Source organism: Thalia democratica, chromosome 8 (assembly GCF_965202585.1).
Source record: "Thalia democratica chromosome 8, ktThaDemo2.hap1.1, whole genome shotgun sequence".
NCBI classification, from domain to species: Eukaryota; Metazoa; Chordata; class Thaliacea; order Salpida; family Salpidae; genus Thalia; species Thalia democratica.
In genome coordinates this window covers 52,623,704-52,636,909 of record NC_139172.1, presented here as the reverse complement: position 1 = coordinate 52,636,909, position 13,206 = coordinate 52,623,704, and the positions used below count along the sequence as shown (strand labels likewise).

General features: G+C 26.7%; 1 protein-coding gene across 1 annotated transcript; it reads left to right on the top strand.

The window, feature by feature from the left end:
* Positions 1 to 3,496: 3,496 nt before the first annotated feature.
* Positions 3,497 to 12,203, top strand: LOC145843315 (DNA (cytosine-5)-methyltransferase 3A-like). The gene is made up of 14 exons (XM_082950777.1): positions 3,497 to 3,538; positions 4,302 to 4,412; positions 4,752 to 4,861; positions 5,161 to 5,215; positions 6,124 to 6,264; positions 6,557 to 6,641; positions 7,123 to 7,265; positions 7,740 to 7,833; positions 8,079 to 8,227; positions 9,042 to 9,127; positions 9,577 to 9,725; positions 10,667 to 10,742; positions 11,415 to 11,471; positions 12,080 to 12,203. Exons 1-14 carry the CDS (start codon positions 3,497 to 3,499, stop codon positions 12,201 to 12,203), a joined length of 1,422 nt encoding a protein of 473 aa, XP_082806903.1.
* Positions 12,204 to 13,206: the final 1,003 nt, after the last annotated feature.

Genomic DNA, 13,206 nt, shown 5'->3' with positions numbered 1-13,206 from the left:
TGGGGATAGTATGAATAAAGAGGTAAGAAGTATTCAAATTTTTTTGTATACAATACTTGAATTAAGTATATGTGGTTGGATTCTGTATTTCTTAAAGTTTTGTTTATGCTAAGTATTTAAGTAAATCACAAAATTTTAATGAGAGATGGGTATTTCGGGGACTTAATAAAAATAAAGTATTAATAACTTTTAATCTTAGGTGTATAGATGGTTTTATTTAAATATTTAAAAGAACAGGAATATGAACTTGAAATGTATTTAAATAAATAAACTTTATCCTATTGATAATTAGTTTATTATATGGCTGTTTAAAACTCTTACTGACATTACCAAGCATGTATTATACATTTTTTTGTTTTGTTCATGATCACTATTAGTATTCTTAAAGGTGTTTTGTTCTTATCAACAATTATTAATACAATGAATTATTAAAGTGGGCGGTTTAGACCAATATGGTGCAATAAATAGTAAATGTGTGAAAATATGAAGGAGGATAAATAATAAATAGGCCCTTTTTTGTTTTTGCTAAGTGGGCATTTAAAAAATTAGTTACTGAAACCTTGCACTATACTTTAAGCTCAATTTAATCAGTGTTTTAGTTTTTTGTGCACTTTATATTATATTTATGATTATTTGAAGTTTAATAAACTGGTTTATCTAGTGTATAGTTAAAGTTTTTGGAAGTGATTTGTTCTAGCCATTATACTTAAAGATTAATATAACCATTTTTTAATAATTTTCAGGCAGTTTATAATATAATTATTTGTTTTTAAGTACATTGAATAGTTTTATTTTGTTTTATAATCAGAGTTTATCTTACCAGGTACTCTCATATATTTTATATTAAATTTTTTAAAATTTTATTTATTATAAGGTTTTATCTAACAAAACACTTGTGTGCTTTATATCAAAGTTGTTTTATGTTTTGTATAATCAGGATTTATCTTACCAAATGTTCGTATATTTTATTTTGTTTATAATCAGACCAAATACTTATTACTTTATATTAATTTTTTATATTTTTTTTATAATCAGGGTTTATCTTACCAGGTTCTCACTAAGGACATGCAATACTTCCATTGGTTCGAGGAAAATTTCAAGACAAACTTCTACAATCGGGTGGGTAGGAAGAAAATAAAAGCCTACAAAACTTCGGTGGATGAATTTCTCGTGGCCATCGCTAAGAAGCTCGGTTGGTATTTGTTGTATATTAGTAGTTGAATATAATTTTTGTAGGTTATGATAATTTATGTTTGTATGGTACTTTTTACGAAATATGGGTTGATGAAAAGCTCAGTCAGTTGATGAAGTAGTGATAGAACTTTTTTTTAGTAGACTTAAGTTTTAGTAAAAAACTGTATCAACTTTTAAAAAAAAAGGTTCACCTCTTAATGGCATTTGATTTTTTTGTATAATTATTTGATAGTATAAAAAGTAATAGTAGTTTGGTGATTTTTAAACATTATTGGTAGTAAAACTGTTTATTAAAAAAATATTTACAACTAATAAAGATTACTTAGTTTGGCATTTCATAATTAAAAGAGGTGCTAAAGTTTTACAACATAACAAAAATTTAACTTCCTTGCAGTAAAAAAACTAACACGTTTTTACAATGCGAGTCTAATAAATTTTTTGTTTGGTAATAATAATTTTGTATATTTTGAACACAGGCAAGAAAATAGAAGATGAAGAGAGCATGCTGAAATGGGCGAAAGGTGGATTTTCTCCTCAAAATAAAATGGATGCTGTGCCCAAGATGACTTATTTGGAGTGTTAGTTTTAATAAAAATAATTTTTTAGTTATTAATATAAAACTATCTATCGAAGATGACTTATCTGGAATGTTGGTTTAGTTTGTCACTGTACTGTTTTAATAAAATATTTAGCATGAAAAATCATATTTATTTACTTTTTATAATTTTTTTTTAATGAACTCTTTAAAATAAAATACTTTGAATAAAAAATAATTTTTTGGGTTAATTATAAAAAACCAGCCATTGCATACACTGGTGTAGAAAGTATTTGAAAACCCATAAAAATTACTAAGTTTTATACAATTTTTTATAACCTTAAACAACTCAAAGTTTATCATTTCAATTGTAATTTAAACGTATGTTTATGACGTCATAAAGAAAAATATTTTTCAACTACTTAAGTGATTTTCTTCCACACAGATCTGGCGAAGTTCTACCCGGACTACCGCGAATCGGAGGACGAGGAATCGGAATACTCCGATGAAGAATCCGTACCGTCGGTTGAGGACTCGACCGATCAATCAACTAAAAGGTCGGTCAAGAAGGCGGGCAAGGGTGGAGCGAAGAAGGGAGGAGATGGTAAGGAGAAGAGTGAAGACATGGATGTGGAAGAAGAAGGAGAAAGTGATTTTGAGGATCAGGAGGAGATGGAAAGCGTGGATGATTCTGATGATTCAGATTACGGGTGCGTTTTGTTGAGGAAATAAATATTAAGTTATTGTTTTTTATTATGTTTATATTGTTATTAATTTAATTACAAGAGATGCAGATTATAAATGATTCAGATAACGGTTTTTTGTTGTTTTAAATATAACATATTTAGTTTGAATTAGTTATATTAAATGGAGAGTATAGGTGACTCGGGTTTGTTGTCTATGTTGCTATTGTGTTGCGTGTTTAACAACTTGACAAAACATTCTCTTAAGTTAATTGTTTAAGTTTCATAAATTTAAGTACACCACCTTACCAGGAGATGGTGTTTTAATTATTGCCTGACTTTATAGCCTCTGATGAAAAAAAAACTATTAGTTTTCAAGCCTTATTTTAATAAAATAGTATTTCTATTTTATAAAAAGATGTAATTACAGTTATAAATTTGTTTTTTAACATAACTGTTGTGATAAAACATAATTTAAAATTTTATAGGTTAAAATAAAAACTATCATTCTAGGCTACGGAAGAAGAAGATTTGTATTAATTTTGAAGTTTAATTTTTAAAACGTTTTTCCAACCAGGCTACCGAAGAAGAAGAGGCGGAGGACGACCAACGGAGGAGGGGGGAGGTCGTTCGGAGGGTGGCAGAACGGGGAGGTGAAGCAGTGGCAGCTCAAGTACAAGAAAGCAAAGAGGGACGACGTACAGGTGATGGCAGACTTCAGTCAGCAGAGGAAGGACGTTTTTGTGCAAGTAAGTAATAAAATATGATATTATTATTTATTTATTATAATTGTGATGGGGGATTTCAGCCAGCAGCGGAAAGACGTTTTCGTGCAAGTAAGTAGTAATATATGTATATAATAATTTATTATTATTTATTTAATATAATGGTGATGGGAGATTTCAGCCAGCAGAGGAAAGACGTTTTCGTGCAAGTTTGTTTGTTTATTATTATTAATTATTTATCTATTATTATTGAGTGTAAAATTTTTGCAAGATTTCAGTCAGCAGAGGAAGGACGTTTTCGTGCAAGTAATAAAATATATGATATATTTATTTGTTATTGTTTATTTATTATAATTGTGATGGGAGATTTCAGTCAACAGAGGAAGGATGTTTTTGTGCAAGTTTGTTTATTTTATTGTTGGTTATCTTTTTATTGTAATTAAGTGAGAAATTGTTTAATTATTTTAGTCAGCAGTAAATAGACCTTTTCGTGATAAATTTTCGTGAAAATTTACCTTTTTTTATTTTGTAAAAAAGCAAATATGTATATAATAACTTGTTTTCCTTTATTTTATTAAATGAGAAAGTGTTGCAAGATTTTAGTCAACAGAAAAAAGGCGTATTTGTGAAAGTAAACAAAAAAATTAAATTTAAAGCAAAGTATTTGTAAGTTATGTGTGAAGTTATTTTATCAGAATTTTAGGTTACTACATACTTTAACATAAGCTAGAATAACATGCAATGTAGTTTTAATTGTCCAGCTTGGTATGGCGTCACCAAGCGTCGTCTCTAGTATATAAAATAAGTCACAAATACAACTAGGAAAATAAAAAGACTCGCTTGATAAAGTCTACATTAGTATTGAATAAGTTTGTAATAAAAGAGAAACTTATATAACAGAAATTAAAGTTAGAAGAACTGTGTTGGTAGTGATACATGGTAAGTGTATGTGAAATATAAATAAAGAATAAATAGTAAATAGGTACGCAGAGAGATGCTTTGAAGCAAAAGGAATTATGTTTTGTTTGTTAGTAATACTGATGAATATAAGGAAACATCACAAAACATTTTTACAGTATCGAAGAGATATTTTGAAATTAGAAGAATTTTAGCTGGTATGTAGTATTGTGGTATTTACTAAATTAAATATAAACATTTTCACAGGTACGCAGAGACGAATTGAAATTGGAGGAACTTTGTCTCGTTTGTGGAGCTTTTGGGAGGAACGTTGTGAACCATCCTTTCTTTGTTGGAAGCATTTGCACTGATTGTCAGGTCGAATATTTATTTTATTTAAAAATTTAATATACACTAATTTAGTTGTAAATCATCCTTTCTTTGTTGGAAGTATTTGTACTGATTGTCAGGTTAGAATATTGTAAAATATTTTAACAAGTTAAAAATTTTATGACTATAAGTAAATAGTTCAATAGAAATAATAAAATTTGTAATGAACATAATCTTCGACACTAACATTCAAAAAATAATTAAGCAACATATCAATATGATTTAATGACTGTCAAAAAGTAACTTTTATTAGTATTCCATATTCAATTAGTTTTGATTTCTAAAAACATGTTTTGTTTAATTTTTAACTAAAAACTCTTCTAACAGGGGTTCTACTTTGAAAAGATGTTCTTGAGGTCTTATAACTCGTACAAGTTCTGCTGTATCTGCTTATCTAAAACCAACGTATTCAACTGCACTCTTGAACACTGCAACAGGTCTGTAGAATTTTCGAATTTACATGCAAAAAAAAAAAAAATAAAATTTTTAAAAATTTACTGCGAACATTTTTTGAATTTACAAGGAAAAAAAAGAAAGTTTTTAAGTTCTAAAGCTTTATTAGAAAAATTTGAACAAAAATTTTAAAGTACAAAACAAAGTTTTAACATTAAATATCTTTAATATAATGTTGCCCAAACATCTGAAAAAATTAAAGGTTTCACTGGCAGCTTGGCAGCATATTGCTTATAAAATAAGTTATTCTTTGAGCATTATTTGAAAAAAAAAAAATTTTCAGATCTTTCTGTCAGATCTGCATTGAGCACATGGCGTCACCTGCAGTTGCCAAAAAGGTAAGAATTTGCAACATTATGAGTACATAAAAAAATAACTTTGGGGTTTTGAGTAAAAAATGTATGGTTTGTTATTGTGTATATTGTCGAGGGACAATAATTAGTAGAGAGGCGATTTCGATATTTCAAAAAGTCATAAAATTTATACTTTTCAGGTTGCTATTTAATATTTGACTTCTTGGTAAGATTTAAACCAAGGTTTCTCAAATTGGGCAACTTTGGCTATCAGGGACAATAAATAGAAAAGGGAGCAAAATAGTAAATGGGTATTTTACTACTTAAGGGGGAACAATTATTTTTTAAATATCTGCCAAGAAGGCGATTATAAAATGATCTGTATAATAATATTTTGAAGTTTTATATAGTCTGGTACTGATATGATCACAAGTCATTTAAGACTATTATTAGAAGAAATATTTTTTGTTTTATCACTTAAAACTAGGTGGATGAAAAACTTTGAATTAGGGGACAATAACTAGAAAGTTGAGCAAAAAAGTGAATGGATAACCATCTAGTTGAGGGGCGATATCTAATAAGGGGGGGAGGTAGTTTCTTAAATAACTGCCAAAAAGCGATTATAAAATCTTAAGAAATCCCGATCTGTAAAATGGGTTTTGATATAGTCTGATATGATTACAAGTCATTTAGAATTTTTGTTAAAAAAGAGATTTTTTAGCAATAAAAACTAGGTGGTTAAAGCAGTTTCAAAAGTATAAATTGCACTATGTGTCTTTATTAAGAAATCCACTGGAACAAAATTTTATACATGGTAATGTTAAGGCTTGTATTTAGTAGATTGAACGTATAGTTTTTATTTAGGATTTCTGAAATGTGTAAAAAGAAACAGTTGTAAATGCTTTTGTGCAAAGAAGAGATTTGTAACTATTTTTACTTAATTTTTATTATAGGTAATGAAATGTGTAAAAAACAATAGCTTCAAATGCTTCTTGTGCAAAGAAGAGAATTGTAATGATCTTATTAAGAAAAGATTCGGAGAAAAAACTGGACTCGCACATTTTGTTAATGATAACAATTTTCTTGATAATGAGGTAATATTTATAAAAATATAAACTTATTATTTCAACACTACGTGACACCTTTACCTTTTAAAAGATTCTAGCGTTATAAAACAAAAATATTTGTTTTAATTAAAATTAGCTGCAACCGTTTGTTTACTTGTTATAATAACTTTATATAAAAATCTTTATAAGCTCTAAAGTTTTATCTGATCATAAATCAACATATTTTTCAACAATGGTAAGAGTGAATAAGTATATGTCATTTTTAAAACAATAAGTAAATATGAATGAAAAAAGTGTTTCAACAAAATTATTTTAACAGCACAATCTAGATATTCCAAGAAGCGTTGTTCCAATTGAAAAGAAACCAATTCGTGTTCTTTCATTGTTTGATGGAATTTCTGCTGGTAAAAATTATTTTTACAACCTTACTTATATTCCAAATGTAATAGAAATGTTGAAAAGTAAATATGAATCAGAGGACTAGTAGCTCTTGAGAAGTTAGGATTAAAAGTAGAAATGTTCTTAAATAGCAAAAATCTAGAAAATATTGTATAAGTTTTCTTTAAACTATAAGAACATGAAAATGTCAAACACAAGCTTAGTAACAGTGTAAAAGTTTAGGTTTAAAATAGAGATATACGTAGTATCTTGATTAACTAAACTTTTATTAGTTTAACGATTTGAATATTATTAGGTCTGGTAGCTCTCAAGAAAATAGGATATACGTAGTATTATAGACTGACTAAACTCGAATTAATTGAAAAAATTACATGTTATAGGTCTAGTTGCTTTGAAAATTTAGGATTCAAAATAGAAATATACGTATGTAGCATCTGAGATATAATAAAAAATATACACATTGAAATAACATTATGCATATTTTAGGACTAGTAGCTCTCAAGAAGTTAGGATTCAAAATAGAGATCTACGTAGCTAGTGAGATTGATGATGATGCAAATACTCTTGTGAGATCACATTTTCCTGATGTTATTCAAATCGGAGACGTTGTTAAAATCACTGACAAAAAAGTTTGTTTTTATGTTTTTTAGCTGTTAATTATTTATTTAATTTAAGTCGATGTATGTGTTTATTAAACTCTAGTGAGATCTCATTTTCCTGATGTTATTCAAATCGGTGACGTTGTTAAAATCACTGACAAAAAAGTTTGTTATATTACATATAAATATATTATAAACATATTCCTTAAAACAAATGTTGTGTATGTGTCTAGCCTTCACTTACACTTGCAAACTTAAAAAAAATAATTTGTAAGAATACGCTATGAATTAAAATCCTTGATAAAAGGTAAGCCGTATGACATAGAACTTTAATTAAAACAGTTATAAGAGCAAGTATTTTAGATAACTAAGTTAATTTTTAACTCTATTTTTTCATTCTGTAGATTAAGCGATACTTTTGACTAAATTACCTATGTCTGACTTACTAACTGATATGTAGTTCTAATACATGTATATATTTTTCATCTGTTTTTTACTCCACAGCTAGCTGAGTACGGACCTTTCGATTTGCTTATTGGAGGAAGTCCTTGCAATGATCTTTCCATGGTAAACCACAGGAGACAAGGCATTTGGGGAGGTAAGAAATAGTTACATGATTTTAATAATATTTATATATAATTTATTTTTTATTTGTAATGATCTGTTCATGGTAAGCTATATAAGAGCTGGGCAGGCAAGAATACTTTTCTTTGAATATTACATACTTTGATTGACTTTTTGGCAACTTACAGTAAACAGTACTTTAATATCGTTTATAAACTATAAATCTTCCAGCAATTAGTATATACTTCTAGTTTTATAAATAATAAATACTTCTTTCAGGAACTGGCCAACTTTTCTTCGAGTACGTTCGTATCCTGAACACTTGCAAACTTCTGGCATCCCAGAATAACCGGAATTTCTTCTGGTTGTTCGAGAATGTCTGTTGGATGAATAATCATGATATGTATGTCATCAACAGAATGCTAGGGGTTAGTTTATTTATTATATATTTTTATATTTACAATCATTTATTTTGAATAATCATGATATGTATGTCATTAACAGAATGCTAGGGGTTAGTTTATTTATTATACATTTTTATATTTATAATCATTTATTTTGAATAATCATGATATGTATGTCATTAACAGAATGCTAGGGGTTAGTTTAATTATTTTATATTTATATAATCGTTTATTTTGAATAATCAAGATATGTATGTCATTAACAGAATGCTCGTAGTTAGTTTATTTATTTATGTTTTTATATTTTATTTTGACAAATCACGATATGTATGTCATCAACAGAATACTAGGGGTTAGTTTATTTATTATATTTAATATTTATTATATTTTCATTAATTTTGTTTATATACGATGAATAATAAAGACAGAAATGTTATTAACAGGATGCTCGGAGTTAGTTTTTATATTAATTATTTTTTATGTTTATTATATATGTGTTTTTAATTCTATGATAAGACAAAGACTTGCAATAATAGAGATTAAAAAGTTTATGTCTTGATTATTTTTGAAGTCAGAGAGTCTTCTGCTATTAATTTGCTGGGAGATTTTTTGACATGAAAAAACTTGCATAGCATTGGCTTTAGGTATTGTGTTAGTGTTATTTATGACGTCAGTTAGGTTTATGTTGTTTATGACGTCATAAAAGTTCACGTACTAATGTTTTAAAATTTGAATCTTTTTCAATTGATGGTCAAACTTTGGTCAATAATAAGTGTCTTAAGCAAAGTAAAAAGTTTTCTGTAAATTTATTTTTTAATAAGTGTTTATATTTTAACAGCGCAAGGGAATTAAGTTAGACGCTGTGGAAATATCACCAGCAACTAGAGCTAGACGATTTTGGGGTAACATTCCTGGTATGAACAGGTAAAATAATTGCATTATATATCAGTAAAACAGTATAGAACTGTTCCAGGTATTAACAGGTTAACAGTTGAGGTACGTATAGCAAAATATTTGTAGAATTTATGCACAAAAACTTTTAAATTGTTTTTGAGATCTTAAAAAAAAAATCAATGATTATTTTCACATAATTATACTTCTTTGTTGTTTAAAAAAGCTGTAAGAAGCAAGTTTTGGTTATTAGTTTATAAATGACATTTATATTTGACAGCTCACGCTTTAAAATAGAATAATGTAAAATAGCTAAAAATTTAAATTAATTAATAGTTTTAAAGCTAGCACATCTTTTCATAAAACCTATCTTCACAACAGAAAGAGGTGATCTGTTTCGAGGTAAACAGACTGACCTATGAAGAAAAATTTATAAAAATATATATAAATATATAGTTTTTTATTTACTTCAATTTTAACAGGGAGATGATTCCGTTCAAAGGTGACAAGCTGACCCTTCAAGAATGTTTGGAGAAGGGAAGAGTGACCACAGTGCAGAAGACGAGGACGATTACGAGCAAGAGCAATTCAGTGCAGAAGGGAATCATCCAGTTCAAAGACAATAAATCGGGTAAATATTTATTTAAATAATTAAGTATAATAATTATAAGGAATTAGGTTCAGAAGGGAATTATTCAGTTCAAAGACAATAAATCGGGTAAATATTTATTGTTTAAATAATTGATTATAATAATTACTAGCAAGAGTAATTCAGTTCAAAGACAACGAATCGGGTAAATGTTTATTGTTTAAATAATTAATTATAATAATTACGAGCATGAGTAATTCAGTTCAAAGATAATAAATCGGGTAAATATTTTTTGTTTAAATAATTAATTATAATAATTACTAGCAAGAGTAATTCGGTTCAAAGACAATGAATCGGGTTAATATTTGTTGTTTAAATAATTAAGTATAATAATTACGAGCAAAATAATTCAGTTCAAAGACAATAAATCGGGTAAATATTTATTGTTTAAATAATTAAGTAGAATAATTACTAGCGAGAGTAATTCAGTTCAAAGACAATAAATCGGGTTAATATTTATTGTTTAAATAATTAAGTATAATAATTACTAGCGAGAGCAATTCGGTTCAAAAGGCAATAAATCTGGTAAAAATTAATTAATTAAATCGATGTAACTGGCCAGAGTAAAACTAACTTCTGATGTAATTATAAGGTTATATAAATTTATTTTTTGTAACTGTATAAACTGTATCACAATAATGAAAATTTGTTGAAATTTGTAATTATTGTTTATTTATTTTTATAATGGCTGTTTGAAGATCTACTGACAAGTTTGTAATTAATTTTTATAACTTTTTTAGAATGGTTAATTGAAGGTATAGTACGAAACTTATAATTATAGTTGTTTTTTAAAAAAGTTAATTAAAGATCTAATTACAAATTTTTATCAATTATTACTTAATTTTTATAGAATGGTTGGTTGAATATTTAGTAAGAAATTTGTAATAATTTTTTTTTAAATATTAATTTTAATTATTTTTCAGAATGGTTGATTGAAGATCTGGTAAGAAACGAAACAGGCAGCACCCTCCAAAGACTGTGGATCTGTGAAATAGAAAAGTGAGATAATTATTTAGTGGTATTAATACTCAAGAGTGTTTATAAATAATGTAAAGATTGACTATTAGTTAGATATAAATTTTGCCATGTAACCTATAAAGGTGTTAATATTTCTATCTCTTCTACATATACACTAACGTTACTACGTATTTAATTGTTTTGTCTCCAAAGACTGTTGACTTGTGAAATAGAAAAGTGAGACCATTGTTTAATGATATTAACTTTTAAAAATGTATATAAATTATGTTAAGATTGACTATTAGTTAGATATAAGTTTTGCAATATACACTATAAAGGTCATAATAATTGGGAAATAAAAAGTTGGTAACTTTGGAATATAATACACAACTGATTTGTTTAAAAAATAAAACTAAATAATGAAAGTCTTTTAACTTTAGAATCAAAAATAAAAACTAAAAAGTATGATTTAAGATAGTAGCATAAATTATGTTTTTAATACCAAGTGGAGTTGAAATTGTAACTAGTTTTTATTTTACTTGTGTTTTAAATATAATCATTAAAATGTTAAAGTTAATAATTTTAATAGTATTTAAGCTTTTGTTTTTTGGAAAATGACTCCATCTTATCTTTCATGTTATATACAAAAAGCTAAATATTTATAATGTAAAGAATATTTATATATAAATAAAAACTATTAATTGTTTATTCCAGAGTTTTCGGATTTGACCCCCACTATACTGATGTGGCTGATTTCCAGCAAACAAAAAGGTTTGATTATATTATATTTTTAGATCTAGATGTAAATTATGGTTGTACAATGTTAAAAGCTCTAAATTGTGATAATTACAATTTAGAACTGAATAAAATTTTATCAAAGAAAATAGCAGTAAAAAAGAATTTACATTTTTTTTTCTAATTATTCTTTTAACTTCTTGCAAAAAAAAATTAAAAGTTGTACCCCAGTAGAGCATAAATGTATAGATAATTAATTCTAAATTTATTTATTCTGAATCTAAAAATGTTTTACTACCAATTCATTAGAGTTTTTTGGTAGTTATTTTTTGATACTTTTTTGCATATGAGTTCATTTAGTTTTAGAAAATCAATAAACTGTTAAATCATAGCTATATTGGGCTACATAACATACTTTTACCTAAAACAAGCTTAACAATCTACATTCAATTGTTGATTTATAACCTAATAAATACAATTTCCTGCAAGATTTTTTTGTGCAAATGAATTTTATAAAAGATAATATTTTATTACATAGATATTGCAACTATCGGGAAATTATCTTATAAAAAATAAACCTACCTTGATTAGTGTATGTACTTATTAATGTATATTTTGTAAAGTATAATGTTTTTAATCAACAGGCTGCAATTATTAGGAAAATCTTGGAGCATTCCGGTCATCAAGCACATATTCTCACCATTGTGCGAATTCTTCACCACCGAGAGAGATCTTCTCAAGCAAGGGGATTCACCTCAGCAAGACTAAAGCGCGGGAAAAAATTAACCACGCCAAATTTTTGTGAAGGCGCGGGAAAATTTTGAAAATAGCGCTTTTTGTATTTATATAGTTCATTTTAGAATGTAGCCAATTTTTCCAAGTGCTTTAGCTTTTACGACTACTGAAGCAATTACTTATATTAAATATCAATCCAATTCCTACTAATTATTAGCAATTTATTTAGGAACAATACTGCTTTGAGAGATTTTTGAAAATTGAACAAAACTAAACCGTCTATAGGTTACACACTTGTATGCTTTCTTTAATAAAAACCTTAAAGCTACATTGATTAGCTGCTTTTTTTCTTTTGCTTCAAGTTGTGATATAAACTGCGAAATTCCAATGATAATACGTAATATAATACGTAATATAAGCAGCCAAATAGTAAAAAGTTCCCTAATGTTTGGCCTGTATTAGTTCCTTACAATGTCTAAAATAGATTGTTTTTTTGATGATAATAATATATAGAATCATTTAGAGATGTTTGATAATGTATTGCTATTAGTACGTTTGGATAATTGTTAGGTGATCATGTTATTTGTAATTAATTTGATAATCGTGTTAGAAATTAGTGTTTATTTATCCTTTAAAATTGTAAGGAAAATTTTCATCGAGTTAGAAATAGATCTGTTTAAATGTTTTAAGACTTAATTAAAATTATTTTAGTATGGAAATTAGAAATTTGTTTGCTGTCTAAATGAAATATAGTGACATGAATTTAATTTGAGTAAATTTAAGAAATAATTTAAATATATGAACTGATTTTAATTATGTTTTGCAAACTGAATTATGTTCATTTTTTCTTTATTTTCTGTTGGCTTTTCTCAATTATTTTCGTTTCTAAATGAAATTTCTCCGATTGATTTTTTTCTATAGTTGAATGGTTTAGTTATTATCAGTTTACTTTTTATTAAACATAAGATATTTATCTAATAAAGTGTTAGTCGTATTAAAGTTTAGTAAGTATTTTAGTTGAATTAATTTTAGATTA

What these genes read in the sequence shown, in the direction of transcription:
- LOC145843315 (XM_082950777.1), top strand. Translation starts at nt 3,497, where the DNA reads ATGGGAGATTTCAGTCAACAGAGGAAGGATGTTTTTGTGCAA. An exon ending in GCATTTGCACTGATTGTCAG is followed by an intron (nt 4,413 to 4,751) that starts GTCGAATATTTA and finishes CTCTTCTAACAG; the next exon opens with GGGTTCTACTTTGAAAAGAT. An exon ending in GTTTGATGGAATTTCTGCTG is followed by an intron (nt 6,642 to 7,122) that starts GTAAAAATTATT and finishes TGCATATTTTAG; the next exon opens with GACTAGTAGCTCTCAAGAAG.